This window comes from Pan troglodytes, chromosome 15 (assembly GCF_028858775.2).
Source record: "Pan troglodytes isolate AG18354 chromosome 15, NHGRI_mPanTro3-v2.0_pri, whole genome shotgun sequence".
Classification (NCBI taxonomy): Eukaryota; Metazoa; Chordata; class Mammalia; order Primates; family Hominidae; genus Pan; species Pan troglodytes.
Window position 1 is genome coordinate 97,934,551 of NC_072413.2, and position 23,507 is coordinate 97,958,057.

General features: G+C 50.7%; 1 protein-coding gene and 1 non-coding gene across 7 annotated transcripts in view; both read left to right on the forward strand.

The window, feature by feature from the left end:
- Positions 1-9,033, forward strand: part of EML1 (EMAP like 1) — a 203,845-nt gene extending 194,812 nt beyond the window's left edge. For all 6 annotated transcript variants that reach the window (XM_009428453.5, XM_009428449.5, XM_009428448.5 and 3 more), the window contains 5 exons: positions 3,589-3,686; positions 3,810-3,897; positions 5,380-5,475; positions 6,698-6,828; positions 7,488-9,033. In XM_009428453.5, the coding sequence (XP_009426728.3) occupies positions 3,589-3,686; positions 3,810-3,897; positions 5,380-5,475; positions 6,698-6,828; positions 7,488-7,613 (539 nt within the window). In that variant the 3' untranslated portion in view covers positions 7,614-9,033. The remainder of the gene's footprint in view (positions 1-3,588; positions 3,687-3,809; positions 3,898-5,379; positions 5,476-6,697; positions 6,829-7,487) is intronic.
- Positions 9,034-12,819: 3,786 nt separating this feature from the next.
- Positions 12,820-12,982, forward strand: LOC112205491 (U1 spliceosomal RNA). Its single transcript, XR_002939443.1, has one exon. It is a non-coding gene; the product is annotated as a U1 spliceosomal RNA (small nuclear RNA).
- Positions 12,983-23,507: the final 10,525 nt, after the last annotated feature.

Below are 23,507 nucleotides of genomic sequence, written 5' to 3' on the forward strand. Positions count from 1 at the left end.
TACTAAAAATACGAAATAATTAGCCAGACGCGGTGGCAGGCGCCTGTAATCCCAGCTACCCGGAAGGCTGAGGCAGGAGAATCGCTTGAACTCAGGAGGCAGAGGGGCAGATGTTGCAGTGAGCTGAGATTGCACCATTGCACTCCAGCCTGGGCAACAGAGCAAGACTCCATCTTAAAAAAAAAAAAAAAAAAAAAAGATATGGCGATGGTGATTATGCAGGTGTAGTTGTCAAAACTCCTCGAACCATGCACTTGAAATGTGTGCATTTTACTGCCCGAAAATTGTGGGATGATGTTGTAACATGACTTTTTTCCTTAAATAGCCAATTGCCTTAAACCTGTTTGTTAAATAACAAATAGTTCCATTATGGCTGGGCACAGTGGCTCACACCTGTAATCCCAGCACTTTGGGAGGCCAAGGATGTTTTGCTTGAGCGCAGGAGTTCGAGACCAGCTTGGGCAACATAGTGAGACCCCCGTCTCAACAAAAAAATAAAAAAATTAGCTGGGCATAGTAGCGCACATCTGTAGTCCCAGCTACTCGGGAGACCATGGCAGGAGTCGAGGAGGTCAAGGCTGTAGTAAGCTGGGATTGTACTACTGCACTCCAGCCTGGGTGACACAGCGAGACCCCATCCCAAGAAACAAAACAAAACAAATGGTTCCATTGTGAAAGACACCTCATTACTTTTTGAGTTCACAAATGATCAGGTAGTTCTTTTTTTTTTTTTTTTTTTTTTTCGAGATGGCGTGTCGCTCTGTCGCCCAGGCTAGAGTGCAGTGGCGCAATCTCGGCTCACTGCAACCTCTGCCTCCCGAGTTCAAGTGATTCTCCAGCCTTACCCTCCCGAGTAGCTGGGGCTACAGGTGTGTGCCACTGCCTCCAGCTAATTTTTGTATTTTTAGTAGAGACAGGGTTTCACCATGTTGGCCAGGCTGGTCTCAAACTCCTGACCTCAGGTGATCTGCCCACCTCAGCCTTCCAAAGTGCTGGGATTAGAAGCGTGAGCCACTGCACCTGGCCTGATCGGGTAGTTCCTTGAGACCTTTTGCGTAAGAGTGGACAGCCAATCCCCTGCCGTGTCATGTGACAGATTTTCAGCTGTTCTTTACCCTAAAGCTGGTCGGAGGGGCAGTGCCCCTGGAGTCAGATTGCCTGGGTTTCAGCCAGTTTCAGGAAACCTGTGTGACCTTGGATGAGTTAGTTTATTGTACACGCCTCACTGTCCTCTCTTGAAAAATGGGGATAATTATATCTACTTCACGAGGTTGTTACGAAGATACGAAAATTAAATAAGTTAACACAGGAAGAGTGTAGAATTGGACCTAGCACATAGTAGGCTCTCAAACATATTGGCCAGGCCGGGCACGGTGGCTCACGCCTGTAATCCCAGCACTTCGGGAGGCCAAGGCGGGTGGATCACCTGAGGTCAGGAGATCGAGACCATCCTGGCCAACATGGTAAAACCCCGTCTCTACTAAAAATACAAAAATTAGCCAGGCGCAGTGGCATGTGCCTGTAATCCCAGCTACTTGGGAGGCTGAGGCAGGAGAATCACTTGAACTCAGGAGGTGGAGGTTGCAGTGAGCCGAGATCGTGCCATTACACTCCAGCCTGATCAACAAGAGTGAAACTCCGTCTCAAAAAAAACATATTGGCCATTTAATAATTGTAATTGGTATCATTAAGTGGCCATTGTTAGTAGCATTTTGTGTTTATTGCGGTCATCGTCACTGTTGCTGTCCAGGCATGGCCAGTCGCAGGCATTGAGTGCAGAGACGGTTGGTTTCTGGCGTGGTCACCTGGCCTTCTCAAGCCTCATCAGCAGCCGATGACAGCCTGTCTCCGGCTTCAGCAGTCCTTTTGTTTTTCTCAGCAAAAAATATGTATTTGCCCCATTCCTTCAGAATTCTTGATTTGGACAGGCTGCCTTGGTCTTACATCGCCCCTATTTTGTCCTGGCCTAGGCCAACACTTCCTAAAATACCATTCCCTGAGGCGCCAGGCCACCCTGGGTCCTGCAGGATTCCTGCCTGGCAGAAGGAAAATCACAGGAAAGAAGGAGGGGAGAAACAACCCTTACTGATGCTTTACGCGCCTGTGAGCGCGAGGCCCTGTACAAATATTGTCCAAGTGGAGCCTCCCGACTGCTATGAAAATGCGCCGCTTGCTGTGTTTTGTGGATGGAGGACCTGCAGCCCCCTAGCTGGAGCAGAGAGACCCCTGCTACCCTGCATTCTGTTCTGGGCCCTGCATGGCTCCAGGTTTCCAGTCCTTCTTTTTGCTTGCTGGCTCAGGAAAGTCTGACCTTTTCCCGGACTCACCTCCAGGCCGTGTTTCCTGTCCTGGGCATCCTGAGTCCCCCTCCCTGCATAGCGTGCACAGCGTGGTTGCTTCCAGCCACCATGCTTCCAGCCACCAGGGCTGCTGCTGCCTTTTGTTGCAAAGGGCTCCTTCCCATGTGTTTCCACACAAGCATCGCAGCCTGGGTCCTTAGGCCCTCCCAGAACCAGAAACCCAGGGGGAGAAGATACCAAGATACCCCTGGGAAGAGAGGCAGGAAGGGCTGTCCAGGCAGGGAGCAGTGAGTGCAGAGGCCTGAGTGAACCCGTGTGTTCAGTGAGGAGCGACGTGGCTGGAAGGCTGTCCTGGTGGGCTTTATGGGCCCTTCCAAGGAATTGAGTCTTCATCCTTCAGTGATTGGGACAGGGAGGGGCTTATAAGATTTCATAAAATTGTATGAAAAGAATTTATAGGGGGCAGTGGCTCACTCCTGTAATCCCAGCACTTTGGGAGGCCAAGGCAGGCAGATCACTTGAGCTCAGGAGTTTGAGACCAACCTGGTCAACACAGCGAGACCCCAACTCTACAAAAAAATGTTTTTAAATTAGCCAAGTGTCATGGCACACGCCTGTAGTCCCAGATACTTCCCTAGGATCACTTGAGCCCAGGAGGTTGAGGCTGCAGTCAGCTGTGATCATACCACTGCACTCCAGCCTGGGTGACAAAGCAAAACCCTGTCTCAAAAAAAAAAAAAAAAAAAAGAGTTCATAAAAATTTATAAATCGCTGGGCGCAGTGGCTCACACCTGTAATCCCAGCACTTTGGGAGGCCAAGGCAGGCGGATCACGAGGTCACGAGATCGAGACCATCCTGGCTAACACGTTGAAACCTCGTCTCTACCGAAAATACAAAAAATTAGCCGAGCGTGGTGGCACGCACCTGTGGTCCCAGCCACTCGGGAGGCTGAGGCAGGAGAATGGCGTGAACCCGGGAGGCAGAGGTTGCCGTGAGTCGAGATCGCACCACTGCACTCCGGCCTGGCGACAGAGCAAGACTCTGTCTCAAAAAAAAAAAAAAAATTATAAACCTTTACCAGGTTTTATCATCTGGCCAGGTGTGTGTTTTTCAAAAGATAGCTTTGGAAGTGGCAAAGGATTCATTGAAAAGCAGATTTTTCTCTTGGAAATAATTCATTAATCTGGTGATTTTGTCTAAATCTGTGGTGGCAGCTACCGTTATCCTTTGTAACGAACAAGATGTGTATTGTTAACATCTGAAATGTAATTTGTCATCTTTTTATAGATGGGAATTTCTTAGCCATAGGCTCACACGACAACTGCATCTATATATATGGCGTTAGTGAGAACGGGAGGAAGTACACGCGAGTGGGCAAGTGCTCGGTAAGCGCTGACAGTGGACCTGTCGCTTCTCATGCACTGCGTCTGGTTGTTTAACTACCGTGGAACGGTGTTGGCAGGGACTTCTAAGGCCAGTGAAATGAAGACAGTGTTTTACCCTCCCAGGGTCATTCCAGCTTCATTACTCACCTGGACTGGTCTGTAAACTCACAGTTCCTCGTGTCAAATTCCGGAGACTACGAAATCCTCTACTGTGAGTACCACCCCGGGGTTGTATGAAGTCTCGATCTCAGAAAGCGTTCACTCTGAGATCCAGGGGGCCTCTGTGAGAACCCACCTCCTGTATGACTTAGGCACGTGCCATCATCTCTAGGTCATGGTTTCCGCCTCTGTAACGTAGGGGAGTGGGGCTGCGTGGCTTCTTGGGTCCTTCCCGGTTTCCTGCTGACTGCGAGCCCCTATGGAGGAGAAGATCCAGGGCCTGCCCCAAGGGGAAGAAGGCCAAGCCCTGCAGAGGGGGGCTTGGGGCAGGCGGATGTGGCAGAAGGGGGCGGGTCCGGGTGGATGTGGCCGAAGTGGGTGGGTCCGGAGCTGTCCAGGCAGGAGGAGGGCCTGTAAAGGTGTTATCCTCACAGGAGGGACCATGAAGTCCCTCCCCGCTGGGTGGACAGCAGCCCTGGGACCCCTCCTCCTCCTCTCCCAACCTGACCCTGGCCAGTCTCTGGGCCCAGGCAGTGCTTGGGAACAGCGAGGATGATCGTGGCGGGCACTTACAAGCACATCCTCATGCCACTCACTGGTTCCTCAGACACCCACCAGGCACCTGCCACATGCCCCACTCTGGGCCACGCAGGGCGGCTCATGGGGCACAAGGAAGGCCTCGCTGCTCCCCTGCTGGAAGTTACTGGAAAGCGCAGTGCTCCTCCTCTGCGTCTTCTTAGATGACCTACAGCACTTTCTGGCTTGGCCGCATGATGCAGGGAAGGGCTCAGAGCCCAAAACACAGGCCCCAAGAGCCCACGGGGGTGGGCGGGTCACACTCACTTGAGCGTCCCCACTTGTTGAGGACCAGAACAGGCAGGACCGCTGGCGGCAGGGAAAGCAGGGCAGTGTGTACCGAGACTGAGCTCGCTCCAGTGCGGAGGGCGGCCGCACCGTCTCACCTCCTCCCTGTCCAGCTCCTGCCTGACACAGGCACGGGAACGGTATGATTTTCAGGGACAAGCCCTGGGTCTAGAGCCTTCTCAGATGTGGTCTCGTACTCTGCTGGTGAGAGCTCATTTGGGGAACACACAAGTCCCCTGGGAGGCCCTTGGTGTGACTGGTTTCAATAACCTCCATTCCTGACACTGATCTGAAGGGACTGAGGGGTATAGGGAGGCGGGGGGGCTGACCGCAGAGGCAGAGCTGTGTTCAGGGGCTCGGGTGGGGGTGGGCAGCAGGCGGAGACCCAGGAACCAGAGGCTAGAGAAACCAGACTGTGGGAAACAGACTTGGACGGAGATGGGAAAAAAACAAAGAAGAGGGCATCTCCACCCAGGCCCATGGGCTCGGGCTCAGTTCCAGGGGAACTCACAGCTGTGCACACGTGGTTCCTGCCCGACTGGGAAGTGGAAGGTCTCCCTCTCCAGGAAGGGCTCTGTACCCAACGGGGCACAGCTCTGGGGGCTCAGCCTTGCTCAGGGGAGGGGTGGGGCCTTGGCTTAGATGTTGCCAGACTGTTTGCTTTTTGCAGGGGTTCCCTCTGCCTGTAAGCAAGTCGTAAGTGTGGAAACTACGAGAGACATTGAATGGGCTACCTATACCTGCACTTTGGGATTCCATGTTTTTGGTAAGTTTGCTGCAGATTTCACTGGTTCCAACAAAAGAGTGTCTCCTTTTAAAATATTTCTTCAGTTGCTACAGAGTCTCATGGTCACCAGTCTTGTCAGACTGCTCGGCTGCTACGGGAGGCCCATGAGACACACCTCCTGCCGCACCCTGGGGTAGGGCCTGGGCTTGCCTGGCCGTGGCCCGCTGAGAAGAACCAGAGAGATGGGTTTTTAACCCTTCTCCACTGTACAGGGCAGCAGGTCCTGAGATAATTCCCTGGAACCCTCTCCTATCAGGTTGTGCCACATGGATCTAGGTGGACCAGATGGCGCTCAGTCAACTTACCATTTGTGAGGGTTATTATTTATATATTTTTTGTTCTTAAACTAAAAATTTCACTTTCTTCAACATTCACTTTAGGAATATTTTCATAAGTGAACTAAATTAAAGGGCTGCAAATTAATAGAATTTTTAAAGGTAGTGTTTATTGTCTCTTTACGTAAGACTACAAGTCTTGTGAGAATTTGCAGTTTTGTGGTGTTCAGTGCTGAGGTCCGGAGGTTCGCTCCAGAGCTCCCAGTCGAAAACCCAACGTGCATCCAGCCCTCTCCTAGCCACAGGTATTGTTGAAAGGGTTTCCCCGACAATGGTCAAAAGAGGGCGTCCCCCACCCCCCCATTCTCCAGGCCCACCTGGGCTCAGGGATGCAGAGCCTGGAGCCAGTAATGATGGGCACAGCTGCCAGGCTGCCCCAAGCAAGCAACAGCCACAGTGAGTGACCCCAAGAAACATGCACACACCCAGGATTAAAAGGCCTTTGGAGAGACCCACTCATGTAGAGTTACAGCAATAACAAGGAAACTGCAGGCTTGAGGACAGGGCAGTTTCCCACAAGATGCTTCAGAGATCAAGGAGAGGTGTCACTTTGGAACTGGGGTTCCTGGTACTGTCTGCCTTGGCCTCAAGATGAGGCCTCAAAAGACCTGGCAGCCCGGAAAGCTTGTCTTTGCTCCCCTTGCGCAGCAGAGCATCAGAGGGTCTCCGAGACTGGCCTGAGTGAGAGGAGACTGGGCGCACAGCGAGAGGCCAGGAACTGAGGCTATTGTGCTTTTCTGACCCTTGTTTCTAAAGCTGGACTTCAGGCAGTTTTATGTTCAGGACCGTTCAGTGGGCGGTTCCTGCGCGATGTGGCCCTGTGGCCCCTGGTGTTTCCAGCGCCCTGTTTGTGGTCTTTGTTTTAGGAGTGTGGCCAGAAGGCTCGGACGGAACCGACATCAATGCCGTCTGTCGGGCCCATGAGAAGAAACTCCTGTCAACAGGCGACGACTTTGGCAAAGTGCACCTCTTCTCATACCCCTGCTCGCAGTTCAGGGTAAAGGACTTGTTTCTTCACTAATCTTATCCCCCATGGGGCATGCACGTATACCCGACCTGTTTGGAGACTAAGTGGAAATGGGCCGTGAGTGAGTGCTGCCAGCCGCAAAGGCAGATGTGACTCTGTTCTTTGCGCCCTGAGCACTTCCGGCCGCCCTTAGGGAAACCCCGAGCCCCACAGGACCCACAAAGCCGTTCAGAGCTGCTCATCCACCTCTGCAGCCCCACAGGCTCACGACCCTGCCCTCCACCACGGCTCCCTTGCTCCGGCCCTGCTCAGCTGAGCCAGCCCTGAGCCCTGGGACGCCCTTCTTCATCCTCCGTGACCCTGACCCTGGAGACCCCTCACCCTCAGCCCCGGGCATCTGGTTAGGCCCACCTTTGGGGCGACCTCATACCTGGCACCTCTGATACTGAGCATATCTCTCGGCTGAGGGCGGTCATTTGCTCGTGTCTGTCCCCTACCAGGCCACGAGGACTGTGGGCTTTGTTTCTGTGTCCCTTCTGTGTCACACACAGAGCAGGTACCCAAGTGAGAGCTGCCGAGCGGAGGGCGAGTAAAGGAATTAAGGCATGCAGTGAGAATTCAAGCATTTTCCCATCCCAGACGGTTCGCCTTGTAGTAAAGGAAGCTTTCCCCCGTATCATTCCCTCCAGGCTCCAAGCCACATCTACGGCGGGCACAGCAGCCATGTCACCAATGTCGATTTCCTCTGTGAAGACAGCCACCTCATCTCCACGGGCGGGAAAGACACAAGCATCATGCAGTGGCGCGTCATTTAGTACCCACCGAGAGCTGTGGGGAGCAGCATGGGCAAGGAAGACACAGACTCGCATTACCCTTGGTCACTGTGATTTCTGTTTTGTTTAAAAAATTCTTACAAACCTCAGGAAAACTGTGCCCTCCGCCGGCTACCTTAGCTTAGTGCGTCAGCGGGCGCCACAGCGGATCAGCGGTTCCGTGTTCACTTTTGTTATACAATATATGACACAGTGCACATTGAATACCAACAAGGTTGCAACGTTTACATTATAGCCACATCAACAGAAGTAACTGGTATATTCTTAGTAACTTTTCTATGAACTCTTCAAAAATGGTCACAGAATGCCTTTTAAAACATTGTATATAATCTTCACTGTTTCACCATCTAGCTTGCTAAGTCAAATATTTATGATGATAATGAGGTACTGAACCATGATGGCTGTTGAGGAATTGGTCCTAAAAGGACAGATCACTTCAGAAGAGTGAATAACTGATTTGCACAGCTGGATCAGGAGACACAAAGATGAGACCGTGTTTGGTTACATTTTCCAAAGTTTCATTGCATTCTCCCTTGCGGAGGCCGCGAGACAGGGCTTGCATCCCCCTTGTGCGAAGCAGACTCTACTCCTAACTGACTCCAATATTTCAGCAGGGCACACAGGCGTTTCCAAGTTTCAGTGACACCATCCTGCCTAACCAGATGCGGTCAGCCTCTTCACACCCACCTGGCTTGCATCCCCCATCCCTTGTTCACACGCCCTGATTCACGGTGAGACATTTTGCCACCTTCTTGTGTATATTACTTGGCATGAGATGATATTGTATAGGATTCTAGCAATTCATAATAAATATGTAAGACTAGGCTTTACTGTCTTATGCTTATGGACATTGTATATTTGTATTTTATGACCAAGTAGACCAAGTCAGAAAGATCTCTCTCGAGCGTACCATAAACCTGCAGAGAGAAGTCTCGAAAGGCTCCACCAGGTACCAAGGGCAGCTGCTTTTCCTGTCTTTTGTGCATGGGCGACCCATTACAGTATGAGATAAGATTGAGTTCTGATGCGTTCAACGGAGGTGGCAGAAATTTGTCAAGAAGGCCTTATCCATTTCGATTGTGTGACAGATGGAAATTTATTGTTTACATTGGGGAATGTATCTCAAATTTTTAAATAGAAGAGTAATAAACAGACTTTAAAGCAAATATGAAGATTTTTACTCATTCAAGGCAAGTAAATGAATGGAATTATCTGAGCTCTATGGCACTGGTTGTTTAGAGTGACTGATGAAGTGCAACTTTCAAAAACATTTTTGATGACATCACCAGCCTACTGCAGAAGTGCAGGGCACCAGTAAACACCATGTATTATTGAAGATGAAGCTGTTTGTATGTATCCTTGTCAAATATATTCTATAATGAAATAAAATCTGAAAAGTGGATTTCTTATTGACCTATATTCATGAAAGCATATAAATTAAAATATTTAAAATTAGATATGATTCACACTATATTCTGTTTCATATGCAGATTTTATTCTCACCTGGGCCATTTGCAGATGAGACTGTAGTTTGCAGATGAGACTGTAGTTTGCAGATGGCGTGGAAGCATTCATCAGGGGAGATAACCATAAAGGATTTGGCCTAATTACCATACTCAATTGTCAGTTTACGTGGTTTTGTGAATACTGGCAAAAGCAATTGTTTTTAAATTAACAATGGAGAGAATGATAAGATGAGGGAAGGAAAAGGCATTCATTTTTGACTTACATGTCAGTAAGGTCTGCTTTTATTTCTATGTACTCCTGTTTGCCAAGCTCAATAATAGACAAAGGATACAAACACACACACACACATCTACTATTTTAGATAAATGTACTATTATATATATATGTAAACTACTATTGCTCTCTTTATAATGATTAATCACTTTATTAATGAATGAATGAATGAATTTGATGGATTTAAAATGGCTTCATTTCATTTTAATTGAAATTCTTTAACCAGTGCAGTATTAACCTTGCAGGTGTTCACTGTTCACTCACTCACGCGTTAACACAGCGAGCAATGACCCTGTGCCACTGCTCAGCACCTCTCAGGCAAGCAAGGCCTTGAACCTCCAAGATTCTCCCGGAACGACAGGCTCAGGAACCGTGCAGCTCTTAGCCCAGCTTCCCTGCAGCACGTAAGATGAGGAAAGATGAAAGGAAAGGAAAGACTACGATTTATTTGTAGTTACAATAATTAAGTTTGTTAGCATGAGAGAATTTTCCAGTGAACAAAAAGCCCTCAGGGGATTTTTTTTTATTTACCATTTGAAACTTTGTGAAGATGAAATTGTTGCCTTTGCAGAGTAAAGTCTCCGTGGCAGTCCTGTTTAGATAAGGTCAAGTATCAAGGGAACGCTGGATTTCCTCAAGAACGGTAGGTGCTGGCGTTCACATGCTTCAAAGCTTGCAAAAGAGCACAGTTGACCCTTGAACAACACAGGCGTTAGGGGTGCTGACCCCACACGCAGTCAGAGATCTATGTATAACTTTTTACCTTCCAAAAACCTAATTACCGATAGCCTGCTGTTGACTGGATGCCTCACTGAGAACAATTTCCACATATTTTGTCAATATGTATTATATAGTACATGCTTGCAATAAAGTAAGCTAGAGAAGATAAAATGTTAAGAAAATTATAAAAGAGGCCAGGCACAGTGGCCCAGCCTGTAATCCCAGCACTTTGGGAGGCTGAGGTGGGAATCCTCCCACTTGAGCCCAGGAGTTCAAGACCAGCCTGGGCAACATAGCAGGACCCCATCTGTACCAAAAATTTTAAAAAGTAGCCGAGTATAGTGGTATGTGCGTGTAATCCCAGCTACTCCTGGAGGCTGAGGTTGGAGGATTGCTTGAGCCTGGGAGGTCGAGGTTGCAGTGAGCCTGGAGCAGACCACTGCACTCCAGCCTGGGCGACAAAATGAGACCCTGTCTCACTGTGGGGACTCTGAAGGCTGACAGCCTGCTGCCGCCTGCCTCCAGGGCCTGGGAAGTTGATTTGAAGAGTGACACCACCAGGGCAGGGAGGCCATCTGTCATTCTGCGGGTGTTTGGGGGATTTTGTAGGCTTGTGACAGCCTGCAGGGAAAGCAGGGCTATTTGATAGATACACTGAGGCTTGGAGAAGGAAATAACTTCCCCAAGACAGGCACTTGTTCCAAACTTGTCTTAATGAACATGTGCTGGGCGCTGGGAATATAAGGACGGGCAAAACCGCACCAGTGCCTGCCCTGGGGCGCCTACCTGGCATCAGAAGAGCCAGAGGTTAGCAGAACGCATGCCCAGCCGCGTGCTACATGACCACCATATGAGCCAGGAAGGAATTGAGAGCATCTAACTGGAAGGCCCGCGTGAGTATGGGGACTCCGGAAAGTTTCCCCGGCAGAAAGAGAAGGAAATGACCCGGGAGAGCGGGGAGAGAGGCACTGGAGGCTGAGGCCAGCACTCGCAAAACCCTTTTGAGAGGGAAATTCAAGAGCACAGGGTGGGGGCACAGAAGTCCGGGGCAGTTTGTGAGAGGCAGGGCACGGGGGGCATGTTAAGGGCTTTATTCCAAATCCCAACAGCAAAGGGGGGCCGCCTGTGGGTTAGGCAGGGAAGGGTTCCCACTGCAATTCTGAAAGGGCTTCCAGGCCGGGGGCTGATGGGTGGGGGCGTTACTGTCATCTCAGTGGGCAGTGATGGTGGCGTGGAGTGGGGAGGTGGGAGCACTGTCCCAGAGAGGTTTGTGGGGTGGCGTCGGCAGAGCCCGCAGATGGAGTGGATGTGGGCGGGGCTGAGTCCAAGGTCCCTGACTGCTTCTCTGGTGGGATGACAGTGCCAAGAGCTAAAATGCAGATCACTGACCGTCTGAAGGAGGGTAGTAAGGCCTGGAACAGGTGAAGCGAGTTGACATCCAACTGCAAGGGCAAAGTAGGCATTCGGCTTTGCAGGCCCAGCACAGACATCCTGTGGGAGGTGGACACGGGAGGCTCTCCCCGGAGGCTGGTTTTGGGAGCCAAGGTGTGCTTGAGATTGTAGGTTGCTCAACCCAGGCCAAAAGAGGCTCCCAAGCCAGCTTGGGGGACTCCAGAATCCAAGGGCAGGTAAGTGGGCTGCCGGAGAGGAGTGAGAGCCACGAGGGCCATGGTGGAGCAGGAGACAGTCCCACACGTGGAGGATCTTGCGTCTGCAGCAGCAGGGCAGCTCGATGCGGTGCTCGCCAGGAGCCAGTGTGGACTCTGCACTGGCTTAGCAACCGGCATTCCAGCATCTCCATGCGCAGGCAGTGCCAGGCAGGAGATCCAGGCAAGGTGGGGACAGCCTCAGCCACGTAGGGAAGAGAGAACATGAGGCCACGGGTCGCACTGGGCTGTCAGCCCAGTGGGGGCGGGGGTGTGGAGGTGGAGGAAGCTTCCAGGCCGGTTGGAACTGGGGAGAGGCAAAGTTCAGTGGATTCTTGGCATTGGTAGATCTTAGGTCCTGGCCGCCAGGGTGAGAGGGACTCCCTGGCAGGGGCTGTCTTTGCTTCACTGGAAAGCCCATTCTGGCATCTCCCCAGCCCCCCACATTTTTTTGAATGATTACTCCCACGCCCAAAGGTTGGCTATTCCATTCATTAGCCATCTCTTCTGTGGTTTGGAAACAGGCTGCCGTCATCCTATCTTACAGGCACAGGAGCGCATAGGAAAGGGTAGATGGGGATGGTCCAGTCCACAACTAGGGGGACAGGTTTTGGTGAAAAGGAGCTAGGGAACATGCGCTTGATGCAAGGTGAAAACTGACTCCAGGCCTGTTCTTCCTGCAGATTCTCTTTTTTAAAAAAGACTTTGGCCAGGCGTGGTGGCTCACGCCTGTAATCCTGGCACTTTGGGAGGCCGAGGCAGCAGATCACCTGAAGTCAGGAGTTTGAGACCAGCCTGGCCAACATGGTGAAACCCAGTCTCTACTAAAAATACAAATTAGCCGGGTGTGGTGGCACATGCCTGTAATCCCAACTACTTGGGAGGCTGAGGCAGGAGAATCGCTTGAACCCAGGAAGCGGATGTTGCAGTGAGCCGACACCACAACACTGCACTCCAGCCTGGACAACAAGAGCGAAACTCAGTCTGAAAAAAATAAAAAAATAAAAAAATAAACTTTACAGAAAATTTCAAACATACACAAAAGTAGAGAGAGCCTCTCACCCAGACTAAAAATGATCAGCGTACTCACCTGGCAGGGGAGATGCCGTGATCACGAAAGTGGTCTTCCTGGGGTGAGGCTTATCCACTGCACTCCGGACGTGCTGACCCCTGCAATTTCCCCAAAAGTGGGAAACTCGGCTGCATCATCTGTGGTCATGGGGGCTGTGTTCATGCTTTCCCCTGGTTAAAGAAAAAAAAAATCAAACATTTAGAAAATCTTGTTTCCTCTGTCTCCCCTAACTTTTGGGGGAGATGGAGTTTTTGTTTTTGTTTTTGTTTTTTTGAGACAGAGTCTCGCCCTGTTGCCCAGGCTGGAGTGCAATGGCATGATCTCGTCTCACTGCAACCTCCGCCTCCCAGGTTCAAGCAATTCTCCTGCCTCTGCCTCCCGAGTAGCTGGGATTACAGGCGCGCACCACCACGCCCAGCTAACTTTTTGGTGTCTTTAGTAGAGACAGGATTTCACCATGTTGGCCAGGCTGGTCTCAACTCCTGACCTCGTGATCTGCCCACCTCAGCCTCCCAACGTGCTGGGATTACAGGTGTGAGTCACCGTGCCTGGCCAAGATGGAGTATTTTTTAAAACAAGCCTACAGGAGTTTGAGACCAGCCTGGGCAATATACCAAGACCTCATCTTTGCAAAAAACTAAAAACTCAGCTGAATGTGGTAGAGTGCACCTGTAGTCCCAGCTACTTCAGGGGCTGAAGAGGGAAGGTCGCTTGACCCCAGGAGGCTGCAGTGAGCTGTGATTGCGCCACTGCACTTCAGCCTGGGTGACAGAGCAAGACTTTGTCTCTAAAAAAAAAAAAAAAAAAGCAAGTCTAAGCCACCATGTCGTTTCACCTATAAATACTTCAGTCTGCCGCTGTGGTGAAGACACTTTGTGTGAGGACACCATGACATCATCACAGCTGACAAACTTGATGATTTCAGTTTCTCGGGCTGTCAAGCCTGATGCTGTGTCTCAGAGCCTGGCTGCACAGGAGCCTAGAACAGCTGCCTGGCCTCCCTGCTGAGCAGTTCAGGGTTGGGTGTCGAGCGTGCAGCCCCCAGTTCTGAACCCTTCTCCAGAGCCCAATTCTTCCCCCCTGACCCCGCTGCTCGATGCCTAGTGGCATCCCTGCCCCTCCCCATCTCCTGCAGACGGGATGCTCAGTGCTGTCTGAAACCTGGGCTCCTTCCATCTCCTGCCGGATCCCCGGCTGTGCTTTAGGCCACCTCAGGAGACCCCCTTCTGGGCCACACAGCCTGGATCTTCCCTACCTTGCTGGCAAGCCAGACCGGACCACAGAAGCCTTTCGGAGTACCAAGTTCCCTCTTGAAGGAAGGAGGCTTGTTTAAGGGGAGCCTCCCATGCAGGAAGTCCGTGCCCTCCTGGGGCGTTCCAGGGGGTCCGCAGGTCAACTCTAAGTTTCAATAAAAATGGGGCACACGCGCACACCACTCTGCGCTAGGGAGCTGGGGCGGGGCTGGGGGTAGCACACACTTTCCCGCTGACTGCCCCGGATCTCAGGGGGACCCCGGCGTGCGGGAAGCCGGAGGGGACGTGAGATTCAGGGGCTCTGGAACACAGGTGACGCCTGGGCTTATAATGCGGGCCAGTTAAGAACAAATTTGGCTATTTAGGCTGAAAACACGAGTAGCTGCTCTAGCAGACTGAATAAGTAATTATGAAAAGACCTTGAACTTGGGTTATAAATTTAAAACCTCCCCTTCCCAAGCCCCCTCCAGCCCCGCGGCCAACTGCAGGTGCGCCACCTGGTGGCAGAAGAGCAGAGCACCGCCCCTCTCTCCAGCTTGCCCGGGCTGGTTCTGACCTGGGGAGGGTTGGGGTGTGCAAGAGAGCAAGGGAAACTCTAGTTGACTTTCTGGGTGGGGCGTATGTTTCAACTGACCTTCTCGGAGAGCTTTCAGAGGTTCTTGGAGAACCCCAACGTTGCTGATCGCCTCTCAGCTGCAGTCCCCTGGACCTGAATGAAGGTGTTCTGTTTAGGTGCGGCCTCCTTCTGCAGCCCTGAAGCACCGGGAGGGCTGCCTCCATCGGCCTCCCTCCTGCGGAGATCCCACCGCCCTCCGGGGAAGCCCGCTAGACAGGATCTTAGACGACCCGTCCCATCCTTGCTTGGAGGTTCACATCTGGTCTCAGGGGACACTTGTGCCTCCCACACCCACACCTTGCACCAGTGGGTGGGCAGTTACTGCCTTCCACATGCAGCCTTCTCTGGGCAGCTGGCGCTTTTGAGGCACTGGTCCACAAATCGCAGATGGCACACCTCAAGCCCTCCAAGTGGCTTAGGCAGAAGTACCCTCCCTGGTCCTCCCTCAAGAGAAGCAGGGTTGGAATCAGCAGCTCAACTTTCTCCCAAAGAAATCCTCCTTGCAAATATTACTTCTGAAAATGTCTAATTCCCAACGCTTTAGTACTCTTATCGTGGTTGAGGATGCCCAGGAGGTGTCTCGGGAACCTCTTTTGTAACTGCTGCTCATGGTCTAACAGCGCCTCTGGAAGACACATCTATTGGATCTTGGCTCCTCGGCTGAACGCTCATTTCAACATCCAGTTACATAACCACAAACATGATTGCACAAGTTTTTTGTACATGTTTGCTAGAAATTATCTGGGATCCTACCTGGAAATGAGACTACTGATTTTCTGGGGCATGCACTAAATATTGCCAAACCATTCTCCACAGCAGCTCCACTGGCAGCCTGGGAGTCTCTGTTGCTCCACTTCCTCATCCATATTAGGAATTGTCATTTCATCTCATCTCATACAGACCCCTGAGAAGCAGGATCCATCGCCCCTCTTTGAAGAAAGAGGGTATATTAGGCTGTTCTTAAACTGCTATAAAGAAATACCTGAAGGCCGGGTGTGGTGGCTCATGCCTGTAATGCCAGCACTTTGGGAGGCCGAGGCAAGCAGATCACTTGATGTTAGGAGTTCCAGACCAGCCTGGCCATGGTGAAACCCTGTCTCTATAAAAAATACAAAAAAATTAGCTGTGCATGGTGACCCGTGCCTGTAATCCCAGCTACTTGGGAGGCGGAGGTGGGAGAATGGCTTGAACCTAGGAGGCAGAGGTCGCAATGAGCCGAGATCACCCCACTGCACTTCTGCCTGGGCAACAGAGTGAGACTCCGTTAAAAAAAAAAGAAAGAAAAGAAGAGAAAGAAAGAAAAGGAAATACTCGAGACTGGGTAATTTATAAAGACAAGATGGCTGGGCATGGTGGCTCACACCAGTAATCCCAGCACTGTGGGAGGCCGAGGTGGAGGGATCATTCGAGGTCAGGAGTTCGAGACCAGCCTGGCTGAAATGGTGAAACCCTGCCACTACTAAAATTACAAAAATTAGCTGGGCATGGCCAGGCACGGTGGCTCACGCCTGTAATCCCAGCACTTTGGTAGGCCAAGGCAGGTAGATCACGAGGTCAGGAGTTCGAGACCAGTCTGGCCAACATGGTGAAACCCCATCTCTACTAAAAATACAAAACTTAGCCAGGCATGGTGGAGCGCACCTGTAGTCCCAGCTACTCGGGAGGCTGAGGCAGGAGAATCGCTTGAACCTGGGAAGTGGAGGTTGCAGTGAGCTGAGATCATGCCACTGCACTCCAGCCTGGGCGACAGAGCAAGACTCTGTCTCAAGAAAAAAAAAGAAAAGACGTTTAATGGGCTTATGGTTCTGCAGGCTGTACAGGAAACACGGTGCCAGCATTGCTTGGATTCTGGGGAGGCCTCAAAGCAAAGAGCTTTTATTCAAGGCAGAATGTGAAGTGGGAGCAGACAGTTCACATGGCAAAAGCAGGAGCAAGAGACAGCGGAGAGGAGCAGGAACTCTTGCAAGAACTCACTTGCTATCACGAGGAAGCACCAAGGGGATGGTGCTAAAACATGACAAGTCCACCCCCATGATCCAACCACCTCCCATCAGGCCCCACCTCCAACACTGGGGATTCCCATTCAACATGAGATTTAGCAGGAGCACATAGCCAGTATATCAGAGGGTTAGAGAGACTGAGGTACTTGCCCCAGGTCACTCAGTAAGTTGGTAGCAGAGCTAAGGGTGGAACTCCCAGTTCTCACAGCTACATTCTGTGCTGGCGTTCTCAGCCTCGTGTCTTCAGAGCATTATTAGAGTGGGTGCTGCTAGAGTTTCAAATAATTTGAGACTGTGCTGCACACTGCACATGACATAGAGAGATGTGAGCGCAAGTTGCCTCTGAAAGGCATAGGAAGGTTATACATTTGGGCATCTCCCCATCTCGAGCATCAGACACCTTTGCTCCTAAGGCATTAGTGATTGGCCCAGGGATCAATGTTCCACACATCCATCTTGGGAAATGCTGTGGGAGAAGGTTAATCATACAGAGGTGGCCCGGCATGGTGGCTCATGCCTGGAATCCCAGCACTTTGGGAGGCCGAGGCGGGCGGATCACCTGAGGTCAGGAGTTCGAGAGCAGCCTGGCCAACATGGTGAAACCCCATCTCTACTAAAAATACAAAAATGAGCCGAGTGTGGTGGCGGGTGCCTGTAATCCCAGATACTTGGGAGGTTGAGGCAGGTGAATCGCTTGAACCCGGGAGGCGGACGTTGCAGGGAGCCCAGACTGCATCACTGCACTCCAGGCTGGGCGACAGAGTGAGACTCCATCCCTGCCCCGCACCCCCCAACCCCTGCAAAAAAAGAATGTGGTTATAACATTTCAGCTTATAACATTGGGACAATTCCTCCCTCCTTACCAGGACCGAACTAGGAAATGGCCAGACTTCCTGTCATGGTGAGACTGATGTCACATGCTCAGTGACATTTCTGAGATTCTTTTGGCCAAATGGGCTTCAGAATCACTTAGGTTTTCCCAGGCCCTCAGACTGTGGCGACTGAAAATAGAATGGACTGTGATCACCACCACACTGCCCAGCCGCCCCTTGACGCCCATGGGGTTCCTCTGCCCGGGGTTCCCCTGTTTTCATGTGGCTTATTTTACTCTGATTCACACAGAGGAGGCAGGTTTAGAAACACAGCATCCGTTTGTCTGCATTTAAAACAATCCTTGGGAGAAGCAGGCAGCAGCCCTGTAGTCCTGGCCACAGTGGCAGCTGAGGTAGCCCCTCCTCACCTTCAATCACTGCTCCTCCATTTGAAAGCATTCTCAGAAACTGATGCTACAGGAAAGGCCTCTACCTTGTTCTGGCAAGTTCCCTCCTGCACTTCTTTCCCAGGCCGAGGCAGCTCCAGGGCTCAGACGTCAGCCAGAAGTAGGGGAGGGAGAGGACTCAGCCAGACATACGGATCTGGGGTCCAGAGGGCAGCCGCACAGCCACCACGCTCGTCTGCCACGCTCGTGATACCTGCCCACCCCATAGCAGAGATGTTTCTGTGAACCACTTATAGAACGGTGGGGCTGCAGTGACGCTCAGGGGTCGTCTTGGGGGAGCATCTCCCAAAGTATGTTCTGTGAAACCCAATTCCAAAGCATGTTAATAGCCCCTGTGTTGGGGAGGCACTGAGTTAGACGCATTAATATGCCCTGTGAGTCAAGAAGGGCTATTGTGTTCATCTATTCACCCAACAAACACCACCCCTACCCTGAGGCAGCACATCCTAGGGGCCGGGGATACCAGAGTTCTTGCTCTCATGGAACTGTGAATGGAGAAAGCAATGAAGAGGCTGAGGAGACTGTTCCCGCTGGAGATGGGCGGGGAGGGGCCGGTAGTCACAAGGGCTACTTAAGCCCGGGCACGCAGAGGAGGTGGCTTTTGAGCAGAGAGTGCGGTGACAGAATAAGGGCATGAGACTTGCAGCCAGCTGGGGACACCCCTGGCTGAAGATACCAGGGCATGGTGTGAGAGTGCCAGGTCCTCGAGGCTGTCTAACTGCACAGCTTCTCCTTCCTGGGACATCACTGCTAGGCCAGAGACTCAGCACACCTCGGGGGAAAGGCTCTGAGAGCACACCTCGGGGGAAAGGCTCTGAGAGCACCTCGGGGGAAAGGCTCTGAGAGCACACCTCGGGGGAAAGGCTGTTTTGCCCACTCCCTCTTTTTAAAGGCAGAATCAAAGCCCTTTGGAGAACAGGGATTTACCCAAGGTTGCTGTGACCTTAGCTCGGGCAGCCCCCAGCTGCCCACCTTTGTTTCTTTTTAGAAAATGAAGGTTAATGTGCTTTAAATCATAAAACTCATCCAGACTCATTATAGCAAATTCAGAAAGAAGCCCAGCCATATCACTACCACCCTGAAATAGCACTATTACTTCTGAGCGCATTTCCTTCCTATATTTCTTTTTCGAGTAGTTTTGGATGTGTTTCCATAGTTAACATATTGCATATACAATGCTTTCTATTGCTTTTTTCATGTAGCTTTATAGGCATTTTCCCATGTCATTATAACTTTGTTATAAATAACTCCTATCAGCTGCATAACATGATGCCATAATCTATATCACTGCTCCTTGACAGTCTTCTCATATTGAAGATTGTGATGGCAGTGATGATGGTGGTGGTGGTGGTGCTGATGATGGCAGTGATGGTAGTGGTGATAATGTTGATGCCAATGATGTGGTGATGCTGGTGATCATGGTGGTGATAATGGTGGAGATGGTTACAGTGTGATAGTGATGATGATGGTTGTGATGTTTCATGGTAGTGGTGGTGATGGTGGTGATGCTGCTGCTAGTGGTGATGGTGATGATGAAAGTGATGGTGATGTTGATGATCATGGTGATGATGATGATGGTGATTGTGGTGGTGATGATGATTGATGCTGAGGTGATGGTGATGATGATGATTGTGATGCTGAGGTGATGATGGTGATAGTGATGGTGATGATGAGGATTATTGTGATGCTGAGGTGATGGTGATGGTGGTGTTAGTGGTGGTGATAGTGGTGGTGATGCTGAGGTGATGGTGATGGTGATGGTGGTGATGGTGATGGTGGTGATGCTGATGATTGTGGTGATGATGGTGGTGATGCTGATGGTGGTGATGATGATAATGATGATGGTGGTGATACTGGTGTGAGCTCCCAAAGTTTGAAACAGGTTTCAGTTTATTTAGAAAGTTTATTTTGCCAAGGTTCAGGACGCGCCTGTGACACAGCCTCAGGAAGTCCTGACAACATGTGTCAGGGTGGTCAGGGCACAGCTTGGTTTTATACATTTTAGGGAGACATGAGACATCAATGAATATATGTAAGAAGTACATTAGTTCCATGCAAAAAGGCAGAGACAACTAAAAGCAACCCCCCCACCCCCTCCCTTCCAGGTCACAGGTAGGTGAGAGACAGATAGTTGCATTCTTTTGAGTTTCTGATAAGTCTTTCCAAAGGAGGCAATCAGAATATGCATGTATCTCTGTGAGCAGAGGGATGACTTTGAATAGAATGAGAGGCAGATTTGTCCTGAGCGGTTCCCAGCTTGAAGGGGCCCAAGATATTTTCCTTTCACACTGGTGATCATGGTGGTGATGGTGGTGGTGATGGTGGTGATGGTGGTGGTGGTGGAGGTGGAGGTGGTGGTGGTGAAGGTGGTCGTGGAGGTGGAGGTGGTGGAGGTGGTGGTGGTGGTGATGGTGGTGGTGGTGGAGGTGGTGGTGATGGTGGTGGTGATGGTGGTGATGGTGGTGGTGGAGGTGGTGATGGTGGTGGTGGAGGTGGTGATGGTGGTGATGGTGGTGGTGATGGTGGTGATGGTGGTAATGGTGGTGATGGTGATGGTGGTGGTAATGATGGTGATAATGATGATAATAAAAAATACTAAAGGCCACCCTTACTGAGTGCCATTTCTCCACAGTGTACTTGTGCTTTATATGCTCCTTCCATCAACATTTAGACAGGCTAAAATATTTCCTGTTAGAAAAAAACCTTCCTGGTCCATCCCTTTGCCACAGAGCTCTCTCGGGGCCCTCTTCTCTTCTCCCTCCACCTTCTCCCCAGGCTATCTCATCAGCTCCCTGGGGCTCAGCCGCCTCTTCAACCCTTACAAGGTCCCAATCACTATCTTTGACTCAGCCTGTCTCCTAGCTTCAAACCTCTGTGTTCAACAGCCTGCAGGATGTCTCCATCTGCTCATTCACTGGAGCCTCCATCTCTACGTGCTCAAACCCAATTCATCCACTTCTCCCCCAAAACCCGCATGCCATCCTCCCAGTGGCCCATGCCAGGCATGTGGGTGTTCCTCTTGCCTGTATCAGCAAGCAGCCAATAACAGTGACAACCTCATTAGCATCACTCAGCGAGCTCTTACCCACCCCTTGCCAGGTACTGTTGGAGGCGCCTTATGCATGACGGCTCCTTCAACACTCTCAACAGCCCTGTGAGAGGGTCACACAGTGAAACAATTGGGTTTCTAACCCATGTAGTCAGGTTTCCAAGATCACACTCAACCACGGCACCGTTCTGCCTCTCCCAGAATCGAGGGCTCTGCTCCATGAGGAGCCAGGGCACGTGTCCACGTCATCTCTCCACAGATGCTGCCTGTGCCCTGGAGGGCCACCGTCACTGCTGGCCTGACTGCAGCCATGCTGACCTTCCTCCAGGCAGTCTGAGTGACCTTTCCAAACCATAAATCTGACCATATCACTCTCCTGCTTAAAAGTTCTTAGTGGCTCTTAGGAAAAAGCTCCTTCATGTTACACACAGGACCGGTCAGTGAGCTCTGGTTCCTCTCCAGCACCATCTCTCAGCTCCTGCCACAGAGCTTTTCTCTGTCCCACCACCACGGCAGCCTCTTGTTGCCACCCGGTCTTTGCTCATGCTCTGTGCCCCCAACCCTCTTCCTCTCATCATTCTGGCCAACCACCATAACTTTCAGAACTCAGCTCAAAAGTCACTTCCAGCAGGGCACAGTGGCTCACACCTGTAATCCCAGGACTCTAGGAGGGCAGGGCCAGTGGATCATCTGAGGTCAGGAGTTCGAGACCAACCTGACCAACATGGTGACACCCCGTCTCTACTAAAAATACAAAAATTAGCCGGGCATGGTGGCAGGCACCTGTAGTCCCAGCTACTCGGGAGGCCGAGGCAGGAGAATCCCTTGAACCCACGAGGCGGAGGTGGCAGTGCGCCAAGATTGCACCACTGCACTCCAGTGTGGGCGACAGAGCGAGACTCCGTCTCAAAAAAAAATAAAAAGTCACTGATTCCGAGAAGGCTTCCCTGAGTGCCAAGGCTGGTTCTTGTCCCTCCTCTGTGTCCCCACCTCTGTTGTACTTCCCTTCTCATGCTGAATTGTGGGTGTAGGTTTATGTGCCTCCAGCCTTTCTGCCCATCAGCACCCTAAGGTGGAAGCACTCTGCATCTCGGGCACTCTTCTTTCCCATCACCTAGCACAGTGCCTGGTGGCCACACGTTATCAGAAGTGTTTGGTGAATACATGAAGGAGTGGACTGTGAGCCTCTGAACTTGCAGTACCCTTTGCCCTTCACCCTTCACCCTGAGCATCTTTTCTTGCTTTCGATGTTTTGCTATGGCAGAGGAGACTGCAGTGAGCAGCTGTCTACTGAGCTTTTCTTTTAGTTAAATTTATTTCTTTGAGGCAAATGCCCAGAAGTGGAATTACTGAGTTAGCAGGCAAGATCATCTTTATGTCTTCTGATATGTTTTGCAAAAATGAATTCCAAAATTATGGTAGCAATTTGGTAGATTTTTTTCTTTTTTAGCAACCTAATCCTCTCTCCCTTTTTAAGTGTCTTCCTGGCGGAAGCCACACAAAGCTATTTTTACCTAAAGGCTGTAAACCTCATCATTCTCCAAGGAGAAAGTCGGGCATGTGTGAGGAAGCTATCTACCCACCTCACAGGCTCATCAGCCCTATGCTCTTGCCAAGCTCTAGGTCATTTTGGAAAAGCAAGTTGAAATTATATTCCAAATTAGGCAGTGGTTTTGCGAAAGAAGGAACACACACACACACACACACACAGTCACACACATATTCATCTCCATTTCGGGGCTAAATTATGAACATCTTTATCATTCAAAGAAACCAGAAAGTTATCAAAGCAAAACCAATGAACTTTGGCAGGTGAATGTTATGAAGTTTGGAGGTGGAAGTAGCTCGGAAGTTGGGGGATCACCTGGTTTTCACACTTTGTTTCAACAGTGTCATGGTTAATTTCATGTGTCAACTTGACTAGGCTAAGGGATGCCCAGAGAGCTGGTCAAACCTTCTTTCTGGTGGTGTTTGTGAGTGTTTCCAGAAGAGAATCAGTAGACTAAGGAAGCTTGATCTCACCAATGCGGGGGTGGGGTGGGGGGCGGGGGGGTCATCATCCAACTTGTTGAGAGCCTGAACAGAACAAAAAGGTAAAGGAAGGGTGAATTTTCTCTCTCTGTTTGACATCTACTAGGACATCAATCTTCTCCTGCCCCAGAACATTGAAGCTCCTGGTTCTCAGGCCTTTGGACCTGGACTGGGATTCCCATCACCAGCTCCCCTTGTTCTTAGGCCTTCAACTGTGAACTGGAACCACACCACCCGTTTTCCTGGGCCACCAGTTTGCAGATGGCTGATCATGGGACATCTCAGCCTCCATAATTGCATAAGCCAATCCCCCATAATAAATCTCTTTCTATTTGTCTATACACTATACATTCTATTAGCTCTGTTTCTCTGAAGAACCCTGACTAATACCAGCAGCAAAACCTTTTTTCAGATGAAATCATACAAGAAAATCCACTCTGTAATAAGGTTAAGAATGGGGCTGCTCTGGC